The 19,687-nt window shown below is 43.5% G+C and overlaps 1 protein-coding gene across 38 annotated transcripts in view; it reads left to right on the top strand.

Moving 5' to 3' along the window:
• The first annotated feature begins 4,190 nt into the window (after window positions 1-4,190).
• ATXN2 (ataxin 2) overlaps window positions 4,191-19,687 on the top strand; it is a 118,847-nt gene continuing 103,350 nt past the window's right edge. For 9 of the 38 annotated variants that reach the window (XM_070628914.1, XM_070628918.1, XM_070628915.1 and 6 more), the window contains exon 1: window positions 4,831-5,371. In XM_070628914.1, coding sequence (XP_070485015.1) covers window positions 5,136-5,371 — 236 coding nt within the window. In that variant the 5' untranslated portion in view covers window positions 4,831-5,135. Of the gene's footprint in view, window positions 4,579-4,806; window positions 5,372-5,492; window positions 5,624-19,687 lie in introns of those variants that run through there. The other 29 variants (XM_070628939.1, XM_070628946.1, XM_070628943.1 and 26 more) reach the window with 9 other exon arrangements.

Consider the following 19,687-nt stretch of genomic DNA (forward strand, 5'->3'; position numbering starts at 1 on the left):
CCTACTTCAAATCTCCAGCTTTCTGTAAGTCTGTGGCCCCTGAAACAACAAGCTGCCCACAAAATTCACCCCCAAAAAGGGCTGAATGAAAACAAAAAGGGAGAATCGGGAAAAACAAAAGGCTGAGTTTCTTTAAATTCCTGGCTCTGCACAGCACAAGCATTTCCACTGAAAAATAAAGAATTCTTTCTTCTGTGTCTGTTTCAGCTGGGCATCCAGCTTTTGCCTTGTGAATAATGTCACCGCATCATTATTCTGTGCCACAAGGTAAAACACAGTGAGCAACTTAACAACCAGAAGTGTGCTTGTGTGGAGGAAATGGCTCAATTAAAAGCTTTTCAAACAATGTTGCCATGTTCCCTACTATTTTACCACACTCCCCCCTCAGCTTTTTTAAACCTATGGGAAAGTTGTTACTTTGCATACAAGGTGTGTAAATAATGCCCTCAGGAAGAACCTCACACTGTACACTTTTTCTTTTCTTTTTTTCATTGCTTTTAGTCTTTTGGGATTCCTGGAGTGTCTACAAATAGATTAGCCTCTAAGAATTCTGAGGAACCATGGTTAGAAAAAAACACTGGTTTAATTAGCCGTGGTCCTATTTTTGAAATTACATCTGCTCTTTTTTTTTTCTTAACGAGGATTGGTCTATGCAAAAACTTGAAGAGGATGGATTTTTTTTTGGGGGGGGTGCATGTTAGTTTTGATTTGAATTAATTTTCATGCTTTTGAAAGCGAAATCAAGAGTATTGAGTGAATAATGTATCATCATACATTAAACATGATCGAATGAGGAGAGCTGAAAAGAAATGATTGCAGAAAAATGAATTGCTGGAAATACGGGCTCATCTGATGTGTGCTGCTGTACTGGGTAGAATGACTCTTCGCATTTCTGCTTTGCATGGGTACATCAGTTTTTCAACTCCAAATCCTCAGGCTTGATTAATCATTGAAGTGATGAAAATTAAAGGGTCATGTGGTTTGCTGAAGGGTCATTGAAAATCAGAAAGTAAGTATAGAATCCACAAGACTAGATTCCCAAGTTTGAAAGTCTTTCTCTTTATGTTTCTCGCTTGATAATTTTTTTCACTTCTGAAAAAGTGGTTGAAATGGCCACAGCTATTTTTTTTTAAAGATTTTTATATTTTTTTTTCCTTTTTCTCCCCAAAGCCTTCCAGTACATAGTTGTATATTCTTAGTTGTGGATCCTTCTAGTTGTGGCATGTGGGACACCACCTCAGCGTGGCTTGAGCAGTGCCATGTCCACGCCCAGGATTCGAACCGATGAAACACTGGACCGCCTGCAGTGGAGTGCGCGGACTTAACCACTCAGCCATGGGGCCGGCCCCGGCCACAGCTACTTTTGAAGTTTATATTTTAGAAATACTTCTCAATATCAGAACTCTTTCGCGACAATATTCTTCACGGCCTTTGATGACAACTCAATGACACTTGTTGGTTTTGTTTCCATAGTTGCCTGAAGATCATTTGGGTGGGGGAAGCACTCAAAAATGTAACTTCTACTGGATATAATATGAGTTCCTGACTTCATTTGTCTTTAAAGAATTATGGACGCACATGGAAATCACAGGAAATGAACTTTTTCAGGGTCATTTGTATTAGTTATCTATTGCTGCGTAACAAATTACCGCAAAACTTACTGACCGAGACAACAAAAGGGTAAGGAATCTGGTGTGGCTTAGCTGCGCATCTCTAGCTCAGGGTCTCTAACAGGCCTCCTAAGATGCTTTGACCAGGGCTGCAGTCATATCATGGCCTGACTGGGGACGATCTGCTTCCAAGCTCACTCACAGGGCTGCTGGCCACCATCAGGTCCTTGCTGCTGTGGTTGGAGAAGTCAGTTCCTTGCCATGGAAGCCTCTCCATAGGGCAGCTCACAACATGGCAGCCAGCTTTCTTCAAAGCAAGCGAGCAAGAGAGGGCAGTCCAAAACAGAAGCCACAGTCTTTTTGTAACCTAATCTTGGAAGTGAAAACTCATAACTTTCTCTAACTTTTTGTTAGAAGGAAGTCCATACTCGGTGGAGGAGATTTCACAGGGTCTGAATACCAGGAGAACACGATCACAGTGAGTCATCTTAAAGGCTGCCCGCCACACCATTTCATCTTAAGGTGTGTTATCTTGACATTTTCATATAAAGCTAAAGCCCTCTGACATCACAGTTGCTGTTAAATAACCACATCTTCCAAAGTCTAGAATTCAGGCGAGGGGTTTGCAAGAAGAGATATTCCTTGGTTTTGGGTGGTGATCCTTTTTCCATAAATAAAAATGGGGGGGGGGTGAGGGAGGGAGGTGTGTATAAAATAAAATAGACAGTAGAGGTTGTCTTGGTTTCCATTTTAATACAAAAGCAGAAATTAAATTTTAATGATAAACCCTCAAACATTTCAGGCATGGATGTAAAATGGCACAGCTACTTTGGAAAAGAGTTTGATGGTATTTTAAAAAAGTTAAAATTAATTTACCATACTACCTAACATTCCATTCCTAGGCTCAACTCGAGAGAAATGAAAACATATGTCCACATGAAGACATATGTTTACAAACGTTCATAGCAGCATTATTCATAATGGCCCCAAACCTGAAACAATCTAAACGTCCACCAGCTGGTGAACAGATACACACAATGTGATATATTCATACAATGGCATACTACTTGGTGATAATAAGGAATGAAACACTGATACATTCTATGATGTGGATAAAGCTCAAAACCATTATGCTAAGTGAAAGAAAGCAGACAAAGACCACATATTGTAAGAGTCCATTTATATGAAAAGTCCAGAATAGATAAATCCATTGAGACAGGAAGTAGATTAGGGGTTGTTGGGGCTGAGGATTGAAACCAGGAGTCACTGCAAATGGGTATGAAAGGTCCTTTTGGGGTGAAAGAAATGTTCTGAAATTAGTTGTGATAGTTGCGCAACTCTCTAGATTTTCTGAGAATCATTGAATTGTATGCAAAATGGGTGAATTTCACAAAATGTAAATTATACCTCAATAAAACTGTTACAATATATTTTCAGTGATAGTGGATGAAAATTTGAGCTTTCTCAGCGTAAATGAAATCAAGTTCAGCTATGTCAGCTTTAGGCATTCTTATTCCGCTTGTTGTTCCTCCCATTTGTCTGGAATTTGGTCCTAAGATTGAACTCTGGGACCTTGTTCTCAGATATGGCTAACTGTCAAATCATTAAACCACAGAAAGCTGACTGTATTTCTATTATGGCCCTTCTATTTTTTTTTCCCCCTCATCTGGTTTTTTAGTCTCAATTTCCTTTGGGTTAATTTTTAAAAGATTTTGCAAATGTTGGTTTAAAAGAATGCTACTCCCCCTCCCCTTCTTTTTACCTCAGCTGGGAGAAAAGCTGATTTTCTACTTTTCAAGTGTTTGCAGAATATAATGATCATTTTTGCCTGGGCTATCTAGGAGATTAATTTCAATTTGGCTACTGAAGACTCGTGGCTTAATCATTCTCCAAGTTTTTCTGTTTTTACCTTTATCTGACAATTCTGGGAGGTTGAGGGGAATTCTGGTGTTTTCCTCCTACCATTTCCTGAAGTAATTTCACTTTTTAAAAAACTAGATTCCTTGCACAAAGGAAGAAAAAAAGTTATCTACTTGCTTCCAGTTTAATTGCAGCACATTGAAAACATGGACTACCGTGTTGGCTACCAACCCAAGTTAAAGTAAAACTTCTAAACGGACCAAGGTCTAAAGTTCGCACCTTCTTGTGAGGTCTGTTCTGGCTCCACTGAAGGAGCCCCATTATCCACAGCTCTACCAGTCATGTCCACTTCCTTTTGAGTCTCACGAAGGAGGAAAAGAAGTTCAAGCAAGGGAAAATGGGTTCAAATGAAAGTCGGATACCCAAAAGAGTTTTCCAGTTACTGTGTTGCTGGGGCGAAACAAGTGGGGAAAAGGGAACCAGCTGAGAGTGGCCCCGGGAGGTTGCTCCATTCCGACCCTGTCATCTTTGGCAGAGAAAGACAGGACAGCCTGCCTCTTAGACACCCAGGGACATGTGAGAGCCTACTGTGTGCCAGGTGCGGGGGGGTGGGGGGTACAAAGAAAACTATGGGATGCTTGTGTTCCAGGTGCTTGATAGGAGCAAGACAGTCCCCGCCCAGAAGTCACTGCAGTCCATTCTCCAGGTGGCATCAGGTGGGGGCTGAGCAAGGTGTCCGTGCAGTGGCCAACACCTCCTGCTGCACACGGATAACATCTGAGCCTCCGTCTCTCCCTCTCAAACAGGACAGGGCGGACTCGGGTTCTCCTAGCCGTCGGAGGACGGTGATGGAATACCGGGGAGAAGGAGGCGGGGAGGAATCGCTTCCCTCCGGTCCTCTACTCTAGGCCGGCCCTGCAGCCGAACACAGACACGCCCTCTCCGAAGGGCAGACCCGCCTCGAGGAGGGCGGATCCGGCCGGGGCCGGCCGCCGGGCCCTCATCCGACCCCCGCGAGCGCGGCCCAGCGCGGCGCCCGCTCCTCACGTGTCCCTCCCGGCCCCGGACCGCCTCACGTTCTGCTTCCGCCCGACCCTTCCGACTTCCGGTAAAGAATCCCCGTCCCGCACCTCCGCGCCCACCCGGCAGCGCCACGCGGCGCCTATGTGGACCCGACCCCCGATGCGCTCGGCAGCCGCAGCTCCCCGGGGCCCCACGGCGGCCATCGAGCCCCGCCGCCTCGCCGCCGCCAGGTGGCCCGGGCGGCGCTCGCTCCCGCGGCCGGCGCGGCGGGGCGGGCGGGGCGGCGGCGGCGGCGCGGCTCCAGGCCCGTATCCCTCCGCCGCCCCTCCCCCGCCTGGCCCCGGCCCCCCTCCCTCCGGGCAGCGCTCGCCTCCCTCCGCCTCAGACTGTTTTGGTAGCAACGGCAACGGCGGCGGCGCGGCCCGGCCCGGCTCCCGGCGGCTCCTCGGTTTCGGCGGGCCTCCCCGCCCCTTCGTCGTCGTCCTCCTCCCCTTCGCCGGCCCGGGCGCCCCCCCGGCCGCGCCAGCTCGCGCCTCCCCGCTCGGCGCCCGCGCGTCCCCGCCGCGCTCCGGCGTCTCCTCGGCGCGCCCGGCTCGCGGCTGTCCCCGCCCGGCGTGCGGGCCGGTGTATGGGCCCCTCACCATGTCGCTGAAGCCCCAGCAGCAGCAGCAGCAGCAGCAGCCGCCCGCGGCCGCCAATGCCCGCAAGCCCGGCGGCGGCGGCCTGCTCACGTCGCCCGCCGCCGCGCCGCCGCCGTCCTCGTCCTCAGTGTCGTCGTCCTCGGCCGTGGCTGCCTCCTCCTCCTCCTCCTCCTCGGCGGCGGCGGCGGCGGCGGCGGCGGGCGCGGGCGCGGGCGGCGGGCGGCCCGGCCTGGGCAGGTGGGTGTCGCGCCCCAGCCCCCTCGGCTCCGGGCCGGCCTGGGCCTCGCGTCCCCTCCCCCCGGCCGCAGCGCCGTCCCCGCCCCGTGACCGGCCGGCCGGGGGGGGGGAGGGTGGGCGGGGGGCCGCAGTGGGGGTGGGGCTCCCGTCCGGAGGCGGGGGAGCGGGCGCCCCGGTCCCTCCGGGGACGTCAGGCGGTGTCCAGCGTCCTGCCACATCCCCATCCCCTCCCCGGAGCGGTCAAGATGGAAGGTCCGGGCCGCCTCCCGCTCTGGGGGCCAGTGCTGGGGCGGGGGTCACGGGTGTCGGCGGTTGTCAGCCCCCTTGCCCCCTTCTTGAGCCTCCCCCCCGCCGTGAGGGATGCCTGGGCAGCGCCCCCGCCGCTGTGGGGATGGTAACGTGCAGGGGGCTTGAGGTTTGGGTGCCGTCTCCCGAAACTTGCCGAGTCCCCCAGTGGGGTATAACGGGGTGGGGGTGGGGGTCCGGGCGGCGTCCCCCTGCTCTTGGAGGGGCGGCCGCAGGGCTCCCCTGGACTCAGCAGGGTCTGTGCAGTGCCCTCGCCCACCCCGCGCCCCGCCCGGGGCAGCTCGAAGGGCCGGGTCGATGGGGGCGCAGTAGCCCCGCCCCCCCCGCCCCCAGTGAACCCCGCGGCGGCGGCGGGGGCTCGGCCGTCTCCCGCAGCGGCCCCTCCGAGCGCGGGGCGCGGGGCCCGGCCCCCTCCCGGCGCCGCTTCCCCCGCAGGCCTCCCGGCGCGCGGGCCGAGCCGCAGTGCTGTGCCGAGGCCGCCGCCGAGGGGCGCCTTTGCGGAGCGGTGGGCAGGGCCGGGCCGGCGCGCGTGCGGAGCCCGGCCGGGCAGGGCACGTGGGGCGGGCGGCGGGCAGCCGGCGCGTTGCGCATTTTCCTCCAACCCCCGCCCCGGTGTTTGGAATTTGGAGCGGAGAGGGATTGCAGCAGGGGACGTGGAGGGGCTCCCGGGGGCAGAAATGCGGCTGTTTCCTTGCGTCGTCTCCCCCTTACCCCCCGTGAGCCAGGCTTGTGGTCGAGACGGGGGGCTCCGTGCTGTCTCAGCTAGCCGGGTGCCCCTGGAGGGGGTGTGTGTGCGGGGAGGCCGGGTAGGGGGGTGGTTGTCGGTTCGCGTGTCACGAACAGGGAAAATGCTTAGTGTTCAGCCGGGGCAGCAATGTCAATAGACTCCATTCCATTGTGGCCAGTGTCCTTAACTTGGGGAGTGCCGCCAGCGCTCTCCAAGGGCACGCGGGTCCATCTCCCCGTGCCCCGCGCCCCTCCGCGCTGCGGGCGCCGCGTGCCTCCCTCGGGCCTAGGTGGGGTTTGCAGGGCCGCTGCGGGGGGCTTCTTAATAGACGTCGTGGGCTTTAGAAGGTGGGAGAAGGGGAGTTTTTCATGCACGGAGTTTTCTTTCTGAAAACAGGTTTTCAGCAATCCGTTTCCAAAGAATTTTCATTTTTGGTAGGAGAAGTTACCCATCAAGATGAATCAGAGCTGCTTTTTAAGGAATTCTGCCTTCAGTGCGAGGAGGGGGACCATTGGTTTTTTGACTTCTACCCTACCCCCTACTCCTAGGTCCCCCTTGTCGGAAGCACCCACAGACGACTACCTAGTCAGACCAGTTCAGATGAAGTGCCTGGTTTCCCAGCTCTTTCCACCTAGGATTCTGTAACTCCAGTTTCCCTTTTTTCAGTGGCATCCATAGTGAAAAATGGAAAAATTGTAAATATAATTTTTATACAAAAAGATGCACTGTTTTTTCCTTCTTAGGTATCAGAAATCTGGCAGATTCGTTCAACTTGTTCAAATAATTAAAAATTAACATTAAGCCTTTTAAGTTGCATCCACTCTCCTTAGGCTTAAAAATTATAAAGAATCTGTTCCAGAATGGTTTGGGTGATCAAAAGTATTTGGAATATTTTAGTACCGCAGGTCTTTTTCTGTTTGTTCCTTGAGGCATCACAAACACTTAGGGTTAACTTAGATTCCTTCTCCCTTTATTTTACTTGAGGCATAAAGTGTGGCACTTATTCTTTTTGATAAATATGTGGGGTTTTTTTAGTGTATTGGATTTATATAATGTGAAGTTTTGTTCTTGTACATATCTTTAGTTGATATACTTGCAGAATTCCTTTCAGTTTTGAATCACTGTAACTAGATTCTTTGTAAGCCATGGCAATTTCTAGAGTCTCACTTATGTGTGTGTGTGTTGACAGTTAAAATAAGTTTCTGGGACTACGGGAGAAGAAAAAGTGCAGCATTGGGTTTGACATATTTAGAGATAGCGAAATATTCTTGAAAGTCTAGAAATTCACGTCTGCTTTAAATAATGTTTCATCATATTTGACTTTTTTTTGGTGAATAGTGGATTTTCATGTCTTTCAAAAATTTATTCTGTCTTGTCATAATACGTTTTAGAAGGTGGTTGTTTTCTCTTAGAACAATGTAACCACAATATGAAAGTTTGAACATAATTTTACCTTAATCCAATTCTTATTTTTGCCTTTATTCATTTTTGTGTAGGTTTAGTGATTGTGTATGTTATTTTGCATTCAGTCTTTTTCTCCTTAATGTTGTATTATAAATTTGTTTAGGTTTCTGCTTAACCGTTCTCTATCGTTGAGACTTGGGTTTCCACGTTTTTGTTATTATAGACAGTGGTGCAGTAAACAGCTTTATATTCCTAGCTTTTTGCCTCAGTCTAATAATTTCCTTAGAGAAAGTTCCCAGGAGTGGTTTTACTGGGCCAAAGAGCTTCAGGACGTTTATGGCTCTTGCTTGCTGCGCCATCTTCCTCTTAGAAGACTTGTATTCATTTCCAGTGCCAAGAAGGTGTCTCTTCTATAGAATGATTTCTTTGTCATTTGTCAAACACTGGGGAGGATTTTCAAGGGAAAAGTTGCATTTACTGTCAAGTGCATACATTATTAAGTGCTTTTGTTATTTACTTGATTATTTATATTTGAGTTTGAATTTGGTTTCTCTGAGGATGTAATGAAATAATATATGTGAAGATGCTTTGAAAAAAACTGTTAATACTAATGAGGATACATGGTTTATCTATTGTGCTATTTCTTTTTTTTTCTTTTTTAAAGATCGGCACCTGAGCTAACAACTGTTCCCAATCTTTTTTTTTCCTCCTTCTTTTTCTCCCCAAAGCCCCCCAGTACATAGTTGTGTTTTCTAGTTGTGAGTGCCTCTGGTTGTGCTATGTGGGATGCCGCCTCAGCATGGCTTGGTGAGCGGTGCCATGTCCATGCCCAGGATCCCAACTGGTGAAACCCAGGGTCGAGGAAGTGGAGCGCGTGAACTTAACCACTCGGCCATGGGGCTGGCCCCTGTGCTGATATTTCTGAGTAGAGGGATGAAAACCTGTGCAACTTGTTTGAAAGCTTTTTGATGGTTGGGGTATTTTTTATTAGCTGCTAGCCTATCACCAAATTATCTCTGGTCAATTTATGTAGTTTCATGGTACTACTGGGAATTATCATTGGTTAATCTCTATCTCTTTCCCTTCCACATTCCCTTTCCTGTTTTAAAAAAAATGGATTTACAATCCTGCGAATCCTATTCACAGTCCTAAATAATATAACATTAGAATTTCTTTGGATACAGGATTAGGTGTGAATAAAACCTTTTTATTTGAGTAGTTTTCAGCTTAGTACTTGTACTGCAGCTTTCTCTTAAGGCATTGCAACTTAGAAATTATACTGCAATTTAGTGTAATTGTTCATCATGCTTCCATGTAAGTATCAGTGAGATAGTCATCCCTTTGAATATCTTCTAGGAGAGCCTAAAAACGTCTGTGTTCATTCAACACATAAATTCTTTGAAAATCTCTGTACAAGGCAGGTGTAGGTGCTTGGGATATATCAATGAATAAAACAGACATAGCTGCCCTCCTGGTGTTTATATCCTAATGTGATCAACCAGAAAATAAGCAAGAGACATTAAATTAGCAAACTGTCTATGATATTCCCTGAGAGCTATGGGATTAGGGGAGAGCAGGTTTAGGGTATAATTGGGAGTGTGGGAGAAGGGAGTGGGTTGCGATTTTAAATGGGTTAGGGAGGCCTCATTGGGCATGTAACATTTGAGCAGAGTTTTGACGGTGAGGTAGTTAGCTATTTGCTTTTTATCTAGATTAGTCAGTCATATGGCCCTCTCTGTAATTTATAAGATTTAAACTGCGTCATGTATCCTTTGTTAATTCATTGTTTTGTGTGAGTATTAATAATAACCAAATCTGAAGATGGGACCAAAAAAGTTAATTGACATGTCATTTGAGGTAAACTGTAGGTGGTTGTTAAAAAGATGTCTTTCTATTGGGCTTATTTATTTTACCTAATCAGTTTGATTTTCATCCCAAATACCTAGAGAAAATATACTTTTTAAGATTGATCAAAAACCTACATCAAATTGCTTATCTTTGTCAGAGAAAAAAGTAAGCCTGTAGTTGCTTAAGGATTTTGCTTTCTGAAAAGTCAAAACTTTCATGGTATCAGTCATTGTGTTTCTTTTTTGGTTAAATGTAAACTTCTATTTTCTGTTTCTCTAGTTAGACTGTTATAATTTTACACAGGGGATGTTAACTCATATCATAGCTATTTAATAGCCATATGTTTCGCCTTAAAAGAGGATCTGATTTTTTTTGACCTAATTATCTACAGCTGTGTCACAACTTACTTTCACCATAGCAAAGTGTGTTTTTATGCCTTGAAAAGAATTTTAAGGTTTTAGAAGATTTTTCCCCTTGGAATTGTAATTTCCTTTTTGGCTAAATAGTAATAGTATTTTGATATTGTATAAAGAATTGAGCTTGAACAAAACCCTATTTTTGTAGCTATTTCAAATGATTGTGACAACTTCAATAGAGATTTAAATAGAGTTTGTTAACAGGCCTGTCTGCTACTGTGTCTTTTTAAGTGAAAGTACTTTTCTTATTTTGAAGCATATCTGGGTCATCTATACTGTTACCATACCAGGATTTTAAGAGGCTGATACAGTGTCTTTTTAGCAATAGTGTTACTAAAATAAAGAATGCTCTTTTCTCTTGAGGTCTTTTTGCCTCTTTAGATGTTAGACTTCAAAAATAGGAATGTTTTTATGAGAAAATTTACTCATCAGTGAATATGAAGCTGGTATCAAGCCTTTGAAAGGTTGTAGCATCTAAATCTATAATTTGTAACATAGACACTTTTGAACTTATAACCTTCACTAGCAGTACTAATGGTTGGAAATAGGTTGAGCTATATCTTAATGTTTTTTGAAATCCTTAAACTGTATTTTTCCTAATCAAAAAGAATTTCTTCTGCTTTTGAAGATGAATGTTCTGCATAGAACAGTATTATTCTCCATTAAGGTGCTTGCCAAACAAAGCAGATTTGCAATTTTGTAGGCAGTTGTGTCATAAACCACTTTTCCTGTTGTTTAAAACACCGATTAATTGAAGAGATTTTATGTCATACACACGTACACATACATATACATAATTTAGTGCTTTGGGGCATACAGATAGGCATAGAATGTGGTCCCTGATCTTAAGCTGCTTATGGTATAATAGAGATAAGAGCTGTACTTGAACCATTGTCTAGGGCACATTTATTCTTGAAATTAATAAATTGAGAAACGATCTTCGTATAAGTACTGACTGATTTATATTTGAAAGTTCTCTTGCAATTTGAAAAACAGTAAGTTTTAAATAGTCATTGTAGAAAAGTAAGAGTGCATAGAATTAAAAAACAAAACAATTAAAAAGCCCAAACCCCTTTAAAATTAAAATCATCCACAGTCTTGCCTTTGAGATAACCACTGTTAGAAATTTGGTATATATCTTTTCAGACTGAACATGTACATATATGTGTTAAACAAAATGGAATCGTGGTACATATTGTTTCGGATTCAACAATATGTGTCATTTTTTAAAACATGTTTTTCCTAAAATTAGAATTTTAGAGCATGAAGAAATAACACAAAATCTTATCTTAAAATAGAAGGGAAAAAACCCCTAAGCTTTGAGAGGTTAGGGGACTTGCCCAAAGCAACATATTTGTAGAATTTTATTATATCCCTCCCTTTGAATAAACACAGACATAGACATAAACAAGATCATACTGTGTATTTTAAAGAATACACGACCGCAGACAGTCCTTGCCCTTCAGGATATCTTTTTGTAACCTTGAGTTTGGCTTGCTAAAATAGGAGGTCTTAGTTCCTTATTTAAAAAAAAAATGTAATTTTGTACATATGTGTGTGAAATCTTCTACTTAAATATGAAGTCCTTGGTTTTATTATTATTATTATTATTATTTTTTATTAATGTTATGATAGATTACAACCTTGTGAGATTTCAGTTGTACGTTTTTGTTAGTCATGTTGTGGGTACACCACTTCCCCCTTTGTGCCCTCCCCCCACCCCCCCTTTTCCCTGGTAACCACCGATCAGATCTCCTTGTCAATATACTAACTTCCACCTATGAGTGGAGTCATATAGAGTTCGTCTTTCTCTGACTGGCTTATTTCGCTTAACATAATACCCTCGAGGTCCATCCACGTTGCTGGTTTTATTATTTTTAATGGTTTAGTATTGTTTTGGATCTGAGTTGTTATGAAAATTTGCCACAACTATTAACTTTATGTTTTATTTGCTGAAAATTATTTGCAGTTGTATTCATGTGAAAATTTGAAATTCCTTTTAATTTAAAAGAAAATTGTGTATATTTCTTATACTTTAAGGCTTGAAATTGAGTCAAGTGGCTATAAAATATCAATTTCATGCCGTGATTAATAGCTAACTGCATTTTGGGAACTGGATAAAATGACGTTCTGTGATGGAGTCTTTGTAAATCCCATCAGTTTATGGTATGAGGCTTGTCTGCGATATCATTATAAATGACTGTGGCTTATTTTTATTAAGTGTATCAGAACTTTAGAATGTTGTCCTCTTGAAAGTATTATCTTGAGAGGTTTTAGCTAACAGTGTTGTCATTGGTCAAATTTTTTTTTAAATAGATTTTTTTATTTTTCCTTTTTCTCCCCAAAGCCACCCAGTACATAGTTGTGTGTATATATTTTTTTAGTTGTGGGTCCTTCTTGTTGTGTTATGTGGGATGCCGCGTCGGCATAGCCTGATGAACGGTGCCATATCCGCGCTGGGATCCAAACCGGCGAAGCCCTGGGCTGCCGAAGCGGAGTGCGCGAACTTAACCACTCGGCCACGGGGCTGGCCCCATCAATGGTCAAATATATGTGATTGCCACTTTATGTTCATATTGCTTTTTATAAATCAAATATTAAAAAATGTTCTTGGCAGTAATCTTTGTAAACAGTCAAGATTAATCTTGATTATAGTTTTAGTTTTAAAAAAAGCTAGTTTTGAACTAAATTGTGTATTTTTCTTTTGGGGCTCAAACATTTTTTGTGGACCGTATTAACTATCTTCATTCCTACACACTTGAAAATTAGGTAGAGAAGAGACTTAAGGTCTTTACACCGAAGTTTGTGCAGATTACAGAAAGGGGAACTCTTCAGGGCCTCTTTCAGAGTTGATTTGCTTTTAATTATATATGATTCTACATAGCTTGTTTTTTTGTTGTTGTTTTTTGAGGAAGATTAGCCCTGAGCTAACATCCGTCGCCAGTCCTCTTCTTTTTGCTGAGGAAGAGTGGCCCTAAACTAACATCTGTGCCTATCTTCCTCTATTTTATATGTGGGAGGCCTGCCACAGCATGGCTTGATAAGTGATGTGTAGGTCCGTGCCTGGGATCTGAACTGGTGAGTCCTGGCCTGCCAAAGCAGGGTGTGCCAAGCCAACCACTACACCACTGGACTGGCCCCTCTAGCTTGCTCTTTTGATGTATGGATTGTCAGCAAATAGAAAGGTAAAACTTTTACAGGCAAACATCTTGACAGCAGTGAGAAATAATAGCATGATAGAAAGGTAAGAGATGGGAGAATTTGGGGCTGGCCCCATGGCTGAGTGGTTAAGTTCATGTGCTCTGCTTCGGCAGCCCAGGGTTTTGCTGGTTCAGATCTTGGGTGCGGACATGGCACTGCTCATCAAGCCATGCTGAGGCGGCATGCCACGTGCCACAACTAGAAGGACCCACAACTAAAAATACACAACTATGTACCTGGGGACTTTGGGGAGAAAAAGGAAAAATAAAATCTTAAAAAAAAAAAAAAGATGGGAGAATTATAAAAAACAGACAAAAGAGCTCAAAAAGTATACCATCCTAGGAGAGTGTGTTTTTTGTTTGTTTTTTGGTGAGGAAGATTGGCCTTGAGCTAACATCTGTGCCAATCTTCCTCTCTCTCTCTTCTATATATGTACTATATATTATATGTTTACGTATATGTAGGATGCTGCCACAGCATGGCTTGATGAGCACTGTGTAGGTCTGCACCTGGGATCCGAACCTGGAAACCCCGGGCCACCAAAGGGGAGCATGCATACTTAACCACTACACCACCAGGCCAGTCCCTACCATCCTAGGAGTTTTAACTGTATGTTTATAGCTCTTTGCCTTAGTAGACTCCAGAGGCATTACTGTTTTATAGCATGATGTAGTTAATTGATGTGTTCATAATTGTGCCTCATAAGACAAGGTTAAATTGTTTTTCATTATCTTTCAAAGAAGTATTTTTCAAACTGTAGGTCATGACCCCTTAGTAGATTGTAAAATCACTTCAGTGGGTCATGACAAGCGTTTTCAGAAAGGTGAAAAAGAACAGAAGATATTAGAGTGCATTGCATTGTTAAGGGTGAGAGTTGTTTAAAGTTTCAGTTAACTTTAACAGTTTGAGTTAATGTATATATACTGTGTTGCACCATAACCTGGTTTTTCATTGGCATCGTCAGTCACTGATTTAGAGGCACTGAGATGTGGTAGTAAAAGGATTGAGGAAGGGCAGCTGGCCCCGGGCCGAGTGGTTGAGTTCACCCGCTCCGCTGCAGGCGGCCCAGTGTTTCGTTGGTTTGGGTCCTGGGCGCGGACATGGCACCGCTCATCAAACCATGCTGGGGCGGCGTCCCACATACCACAACTAGAAGGACCCACAACAAAGAATATACAACTATGTACTGGGGGGTTTTGGGGAGAAAAAGGAAAAATAAAATATTTAAAAAAAAAAAAAAAAGGATTGAGGAAGGGTTTTGCAGTTATGTCTAGGCTAGAGTTGCCAGTTTTAGTAAATAAAAATACAGGGTGCCCAGTTAAATTTGAATTTCTGATAAACAATGACTAATTTTTTTAGTATAAAATGTCCCAAATTGCATAGGACAAAATTATTTGTTATTTATCTGAAATGCAAATGTAACTGGGCATCCTTTATTTTATCTGGTAACCCCAGTCTAGGCTAGAATCAGGTTTCACCCCTTGGTAACTAATAGTCAAGTTCTGTGAGGGCAGGACCTTAATTTTGTTCACTGCTGTATCTCAATTTCCTGTGACAGTGCCTGGCACTTAGTAAGTGGCGAGGTGTTTGAATGAATGAATGGGCAAGTCACTCGCTCACTCTCAGGCTCAGTTTCTATGTCTGTTAAGGAGGGAAAAGAATACCTTCCTTAAAAAGTGAGGTACTAAATTCTTTTGCGTTATATTCTTGGCACATAGCAAACCTTCAGTATTTTAGAATCATACAAATTGGGAGTTGGAAGTGGCTCTGGTGGACTTTTAGTTCTCATTCTCTTTACAGGTGAGGAAACTAAGACCATGGAGATTATATGCCCAAGTTCTCCCATCATTGGCTGCATAACTGACTGTAGATTCTTGTCCCCTTTTCTTTCTAATGTGACATATTTCTTAAGACTTGTTTTCAAAATTAGATGTTTATTCAGTAATAAAGATGCACCTATCTAGAAAAAATTCACTTTCTGAGTGTTCCAATTAGCAAAGGCTCTATTCTACTTTGCTATTTTTTGTTTTCTGTCACATACATTTCAAGTGGAAGAGTGTCTCTAGTCCTTTTAACTTAGGAACTTGAATCCAAAATGAAGTTCCTCTGTAGTGTTCCTACCAGGCATTCCTTTCCTTACCTCTGTGACTATCCTGTTCTGATCCTTAACCTAGATGGCAGATAGTTTCACCTTATATGCCAATTCTGATTGATTGGAATGTTATGTAGAGGATTCTGACATTCCATCTGGCTTTAGAGAAGGGGTGTGGATAGAGATAGGGGTGGGGTGCGTCTTTCTGTTAAGGGCACTAGAGGGTATTTGCTAACTGTACCTTAGCTCCCCTCCTGATTGGTCTCTCCAGGTCCAGATACTTCCTGCTCTTTTCGTTGCCACAAGAATCTCCACAAAACGTCTTTCTTTGTGTCCCCTTTCCGTTGAGAAACTTTTAGTGGCTCTCGTTAACTACCCCAATCAGATCTAGACTGTTCAGCCTGATAGTCAAGTCTCTTCACACATTGCGCACACTGTATTTATTCTCCAGTATAAATCAAATTCTGCCAGTCTAGTTGTCTCATCCTCTTAAATATGTCTTTAAAGTCTTAGCCCAGAACCTCTCTTGCACAGTGTCTCACCGTTTACCCCAGAAAAATGTGATTCCTCCCTCTTCTGTGCTCCTGTAGCTTTTGGTGGGTCCCATTCCTGTGGCATTCAGTCCACAGTGCCTTGTATTTGAGTGCAGCAGCTCCTCTACTTACAGACTGTGTCCATAGGATGAACTCTGAGATAGGAACAAAGCTACACCCTGGAACAAAGGTGGGTTAACCCTGCCAGCTGATGGCCATTGTTGGTGTTTATGGTCATTTCATAGTCAACTGTTTCTGTCATTGTAAAATTCTCTATATGTTTACTGTGTTTGAGCTTAGTTTATTGTTGTTAAAGCTGTCATTTTCTTTTTTCTTCTTTTACTGAGTAAGATTCACCCTGAGCTAACATCTGTGCCAGTCTTCCTCTGTTCTGTGTGTGGGTCGCTGCCACAGCATGGCTGCTGACAAGTGGTGTAGGTCTGTGCCTGGGAACTGAACCTGGGCTGCTGAAGTGGAATGTGCGAACTTAAGCACTAGGCCATGGGGCTGGCCCCAAAGCTGTCATTTTCAACAAGTGCTGCAGCAGTGAGTATTGACAGCGCCAGTCACAAGAAAGCATTTGATTGTAGTAGAAATGAGAAATTGAAAAAACGTTATAAGTAGTAGGAAAATGATGGCTTGGGACAGGACAAATTATTCTGAAGGACAGAGAGCAAAAAGTATATATATATATATATATATATATATTTTTTTTTTTTTTTTTGAGGAAGATTAGCCCTGAGCTAACATCTGCTGCCAACCCTCCTCTTTTTGCTGAGGAAGACTGGCCCTGAGCTAACATCTGTGCCCATCTTCCTCTACTTTCTATGTGGGACGCCTACCACAGCCAAGTGGTGCCATGTCTGCACCTGGGATCTGAACCAGAGAACCCTGGGCTGCTGAAGTGGAATGTGCACACTTAACCACTGCACCACCGGGCCAGCCCCAAAAAGTACATCTTATTTTTTGAAGAAGAATATTGGCCCTTAGCTAAGATCTGTTGCCGTTTTTTTTTTTCTGCCCAAAGCCCCAGTACATAGTTGTATATCCTAGTTGTGGGTCCTTCTAGTTCTTCTATGTGAGATGCCACCTCAGCGTGGCTTGATGAGAGGTGTGTAGCTCCCCGCCCAGGATCTGAACTGGTGAACCGCGGGCCACCGAAGCAGGGCACGTGAACTTAACCACTCGGCAACAGGACTGGCCCCCAAAACTACAATTTTTATTTTGTCAATAATAACCAGCAAAAGATAAAGAGAATTAATGGATGAAATGGAAAAACTTGGAAGTTTGCAGCTAACAATGTTAATTTGTTGACTTGGGAGAACACTAAAGTAAGGTGCTGCTGTTGAAACTTTTGTCAAGATGTACAAACGGCCCTGCAGTTTCACAGTCCTGTGAACAGAGGGTCTAAGACGTTCCCAGTGACACTGCGGAAGATGACTACGAGAAGGTTGTCTTTTGCGAAAAGGTGCCCAGCAGGATGTTCGTGTGTTGGGTCTGTAAACAGAGCTTCAGAGCCGCCTCCTGTCCATTTTGGACTTAGGAACACATGGATATACCGAAGAGACTTTGTAAAAATTTCATTGCTCAGAGCACTGTGATTTAGCTTAAATTGCTAGACAGTTATTCCTTATTGTGGTAGATTGTATTTTAGTTAGATGTAGTGAGATATAATTTACATAAAGTTCACCCTTTTAGTGTACAGTTCTGGAGTTTTGAAAAACATGTAGTTGTTTAGCCACCACCGCAGTCATAGTGTCACCCATCAAGCTTCCTTGTGCCTCTTTTCTGTCAGTCCCCGTCCTCCAACCCTGGCAATCCTGTCATTATAGTTTTGTCTTTTCTGAATGTCATATACATGGAGTCATACAGTATGCAGCTGTTGGTTAGTGGCTTCCCTCATGTAGCGTGATGCTTTGAGATTCATTTGTGTTACTGCATGTAGCAGTAGTTTTCCCTCTTTATTGCTGCGTAGTGTTCCATCGCATGCCTGTACCACAGTTCAAGTGATGGACATTTAAGTTGTTTTCAGTTTTTGGCTCTTATGAACAAAGCTGTTATGAATATTTATGTATAGGTTTTGTGTGGTTGTAATGGTTTCATTTCTCTTGGTTAAATACATAAAAATGGGATTGCTGAGTTGTATGGCAAGTGTTTGTTTAATTTTAAAAGTAATTGCCAACCTGTTTGCTAAAGTGTCTGTACTGTTTTATATTCCCGTCAGCAATGTATGAGATTTCTAACTGCTCCAGTTCTTGGCAACACTTGCTATGTTAGTCTTTTTTTTTTTTTAATTGAGGTATAATTGATTTGCAACATGGTACGTTGGTCTTTAATTTTAGCCGTTCTAGTGGCTGTGTAGTGGTGTTTGGTTGTGGTTCGTATTTGCGTTTCCTTCATGCCTCATGATGTTGACCATCTTTTCGTATGCTTATTTGCCATTTGTATATCAACTTTGGTAACAAGAAACTTTGGGATCTGACTTGTTTAGAAGTAAATAAGTTAATTTAAACCGTATTTGTATTACTTCTAGATTTAGAGCATCATGAGGACAGGGACAAGTGCCTTGTACAATTTTGTAAACTTAGTAAGTAGTAAATTATTTATTGACTATATAAGTGTTGGTTTCATTATTAAGCAGATGATTTCACCCTGTCAAGGAAAAGCTGTTGTCTCAGAAGGACTATGGTATTTATTTTATGGGCATACCATAGTTAAACTTTATTTTGAGTACCTCCTGTTGGCTTGGCTCTGGGGAGACAGGAGTGAACAAGGCAGAAGAAGTCTCTCCCTTCCTGGAGCTTACATGCTGGTGGGGGAGACAGGCAGAAAGATCAGACCACCCCTGCGGCCTCCTGATAGGCTTGAGTTGCTAATGCTTGCTTCTGTCTTATAAAATATTGGAAGGAAATCTTTTAGATGAGAGGGAAAAAAATTTATTGCTTTCATCAAAAGGTAGGCCATCTTATGAGTAGTCTAATATGTTGCTAAGGGTCTTATTTCTTTTAATGCTCTAGGGATAGCCACTGGCTAGTCATAGAAATCAATATGTTTGAGAAGCCTCCTGGTCTAAGTTTGTGAAAGCTGATTAGGGTCATAATTGAAAGGGAAGGGAAAGGAAAAACAATTATTCAGTGGACCCCACCATGAGCTTCCTATTCTGCTAGGGCATGCATGCATACATACACACACGCACACACACGCATATTTTTTTTCTTCTCATTTGGTTATCACACAGTACTATTAGATAATCTGTTGCCTTGTACCATTTTACCCATGAGGAAGTTAAGGCCCAGAGAAGCTAATAACCTGTTTAAATTTACTCAGCTTGAAAGTGGCAGAGATGGAATGACTACCATTATTGTATTTAGGATCTCTGAAAAGATATACACAAGCGAGAACAGGAGAAGACAACTAGTGATGGATTTAAGGAATGTGACAATTAGTTTCTTATTTTAATTGACCAGAAACTTGAGTCACTAGCTTCACTGGGTGAAGGACTGTACTTCAGCAACTCTTTAGGATGAAAAGTGGAGAAAATGAGGAATTTGCATTTGTGACAGATATGGAATTTAGATATTCATAGTCTGTAATGTTATAGGAAGTCTGCATATTTTTAGCCAAATATAAAAGGTCAGAGACTAAATAAGACCTCTTGTTTATTAGAAAACTTTTTTTTTATATAAAACATGTTAGAAAAAAGTAGCGTATCTGAGCCAATTGGTAATAGTAGGCATTTTTCTGAAAAAAAAGTCAAGATATCTGTGATGTGAAAACAGTTGATAGAGA

This window comes from Equus przewalskii, chromosome 7, assembly GCF_037783145.1.
Source record: "Equus przewalskii isolate Varuska chromosome 7, EquPr2, whole genome shotgun sequence".
Taxonomy (NCBI): Eukaryota; Metazoa; Chordata; class Mammalia; order Perissodactyla; family Equidae; genus Equus; species Equus przewalskii.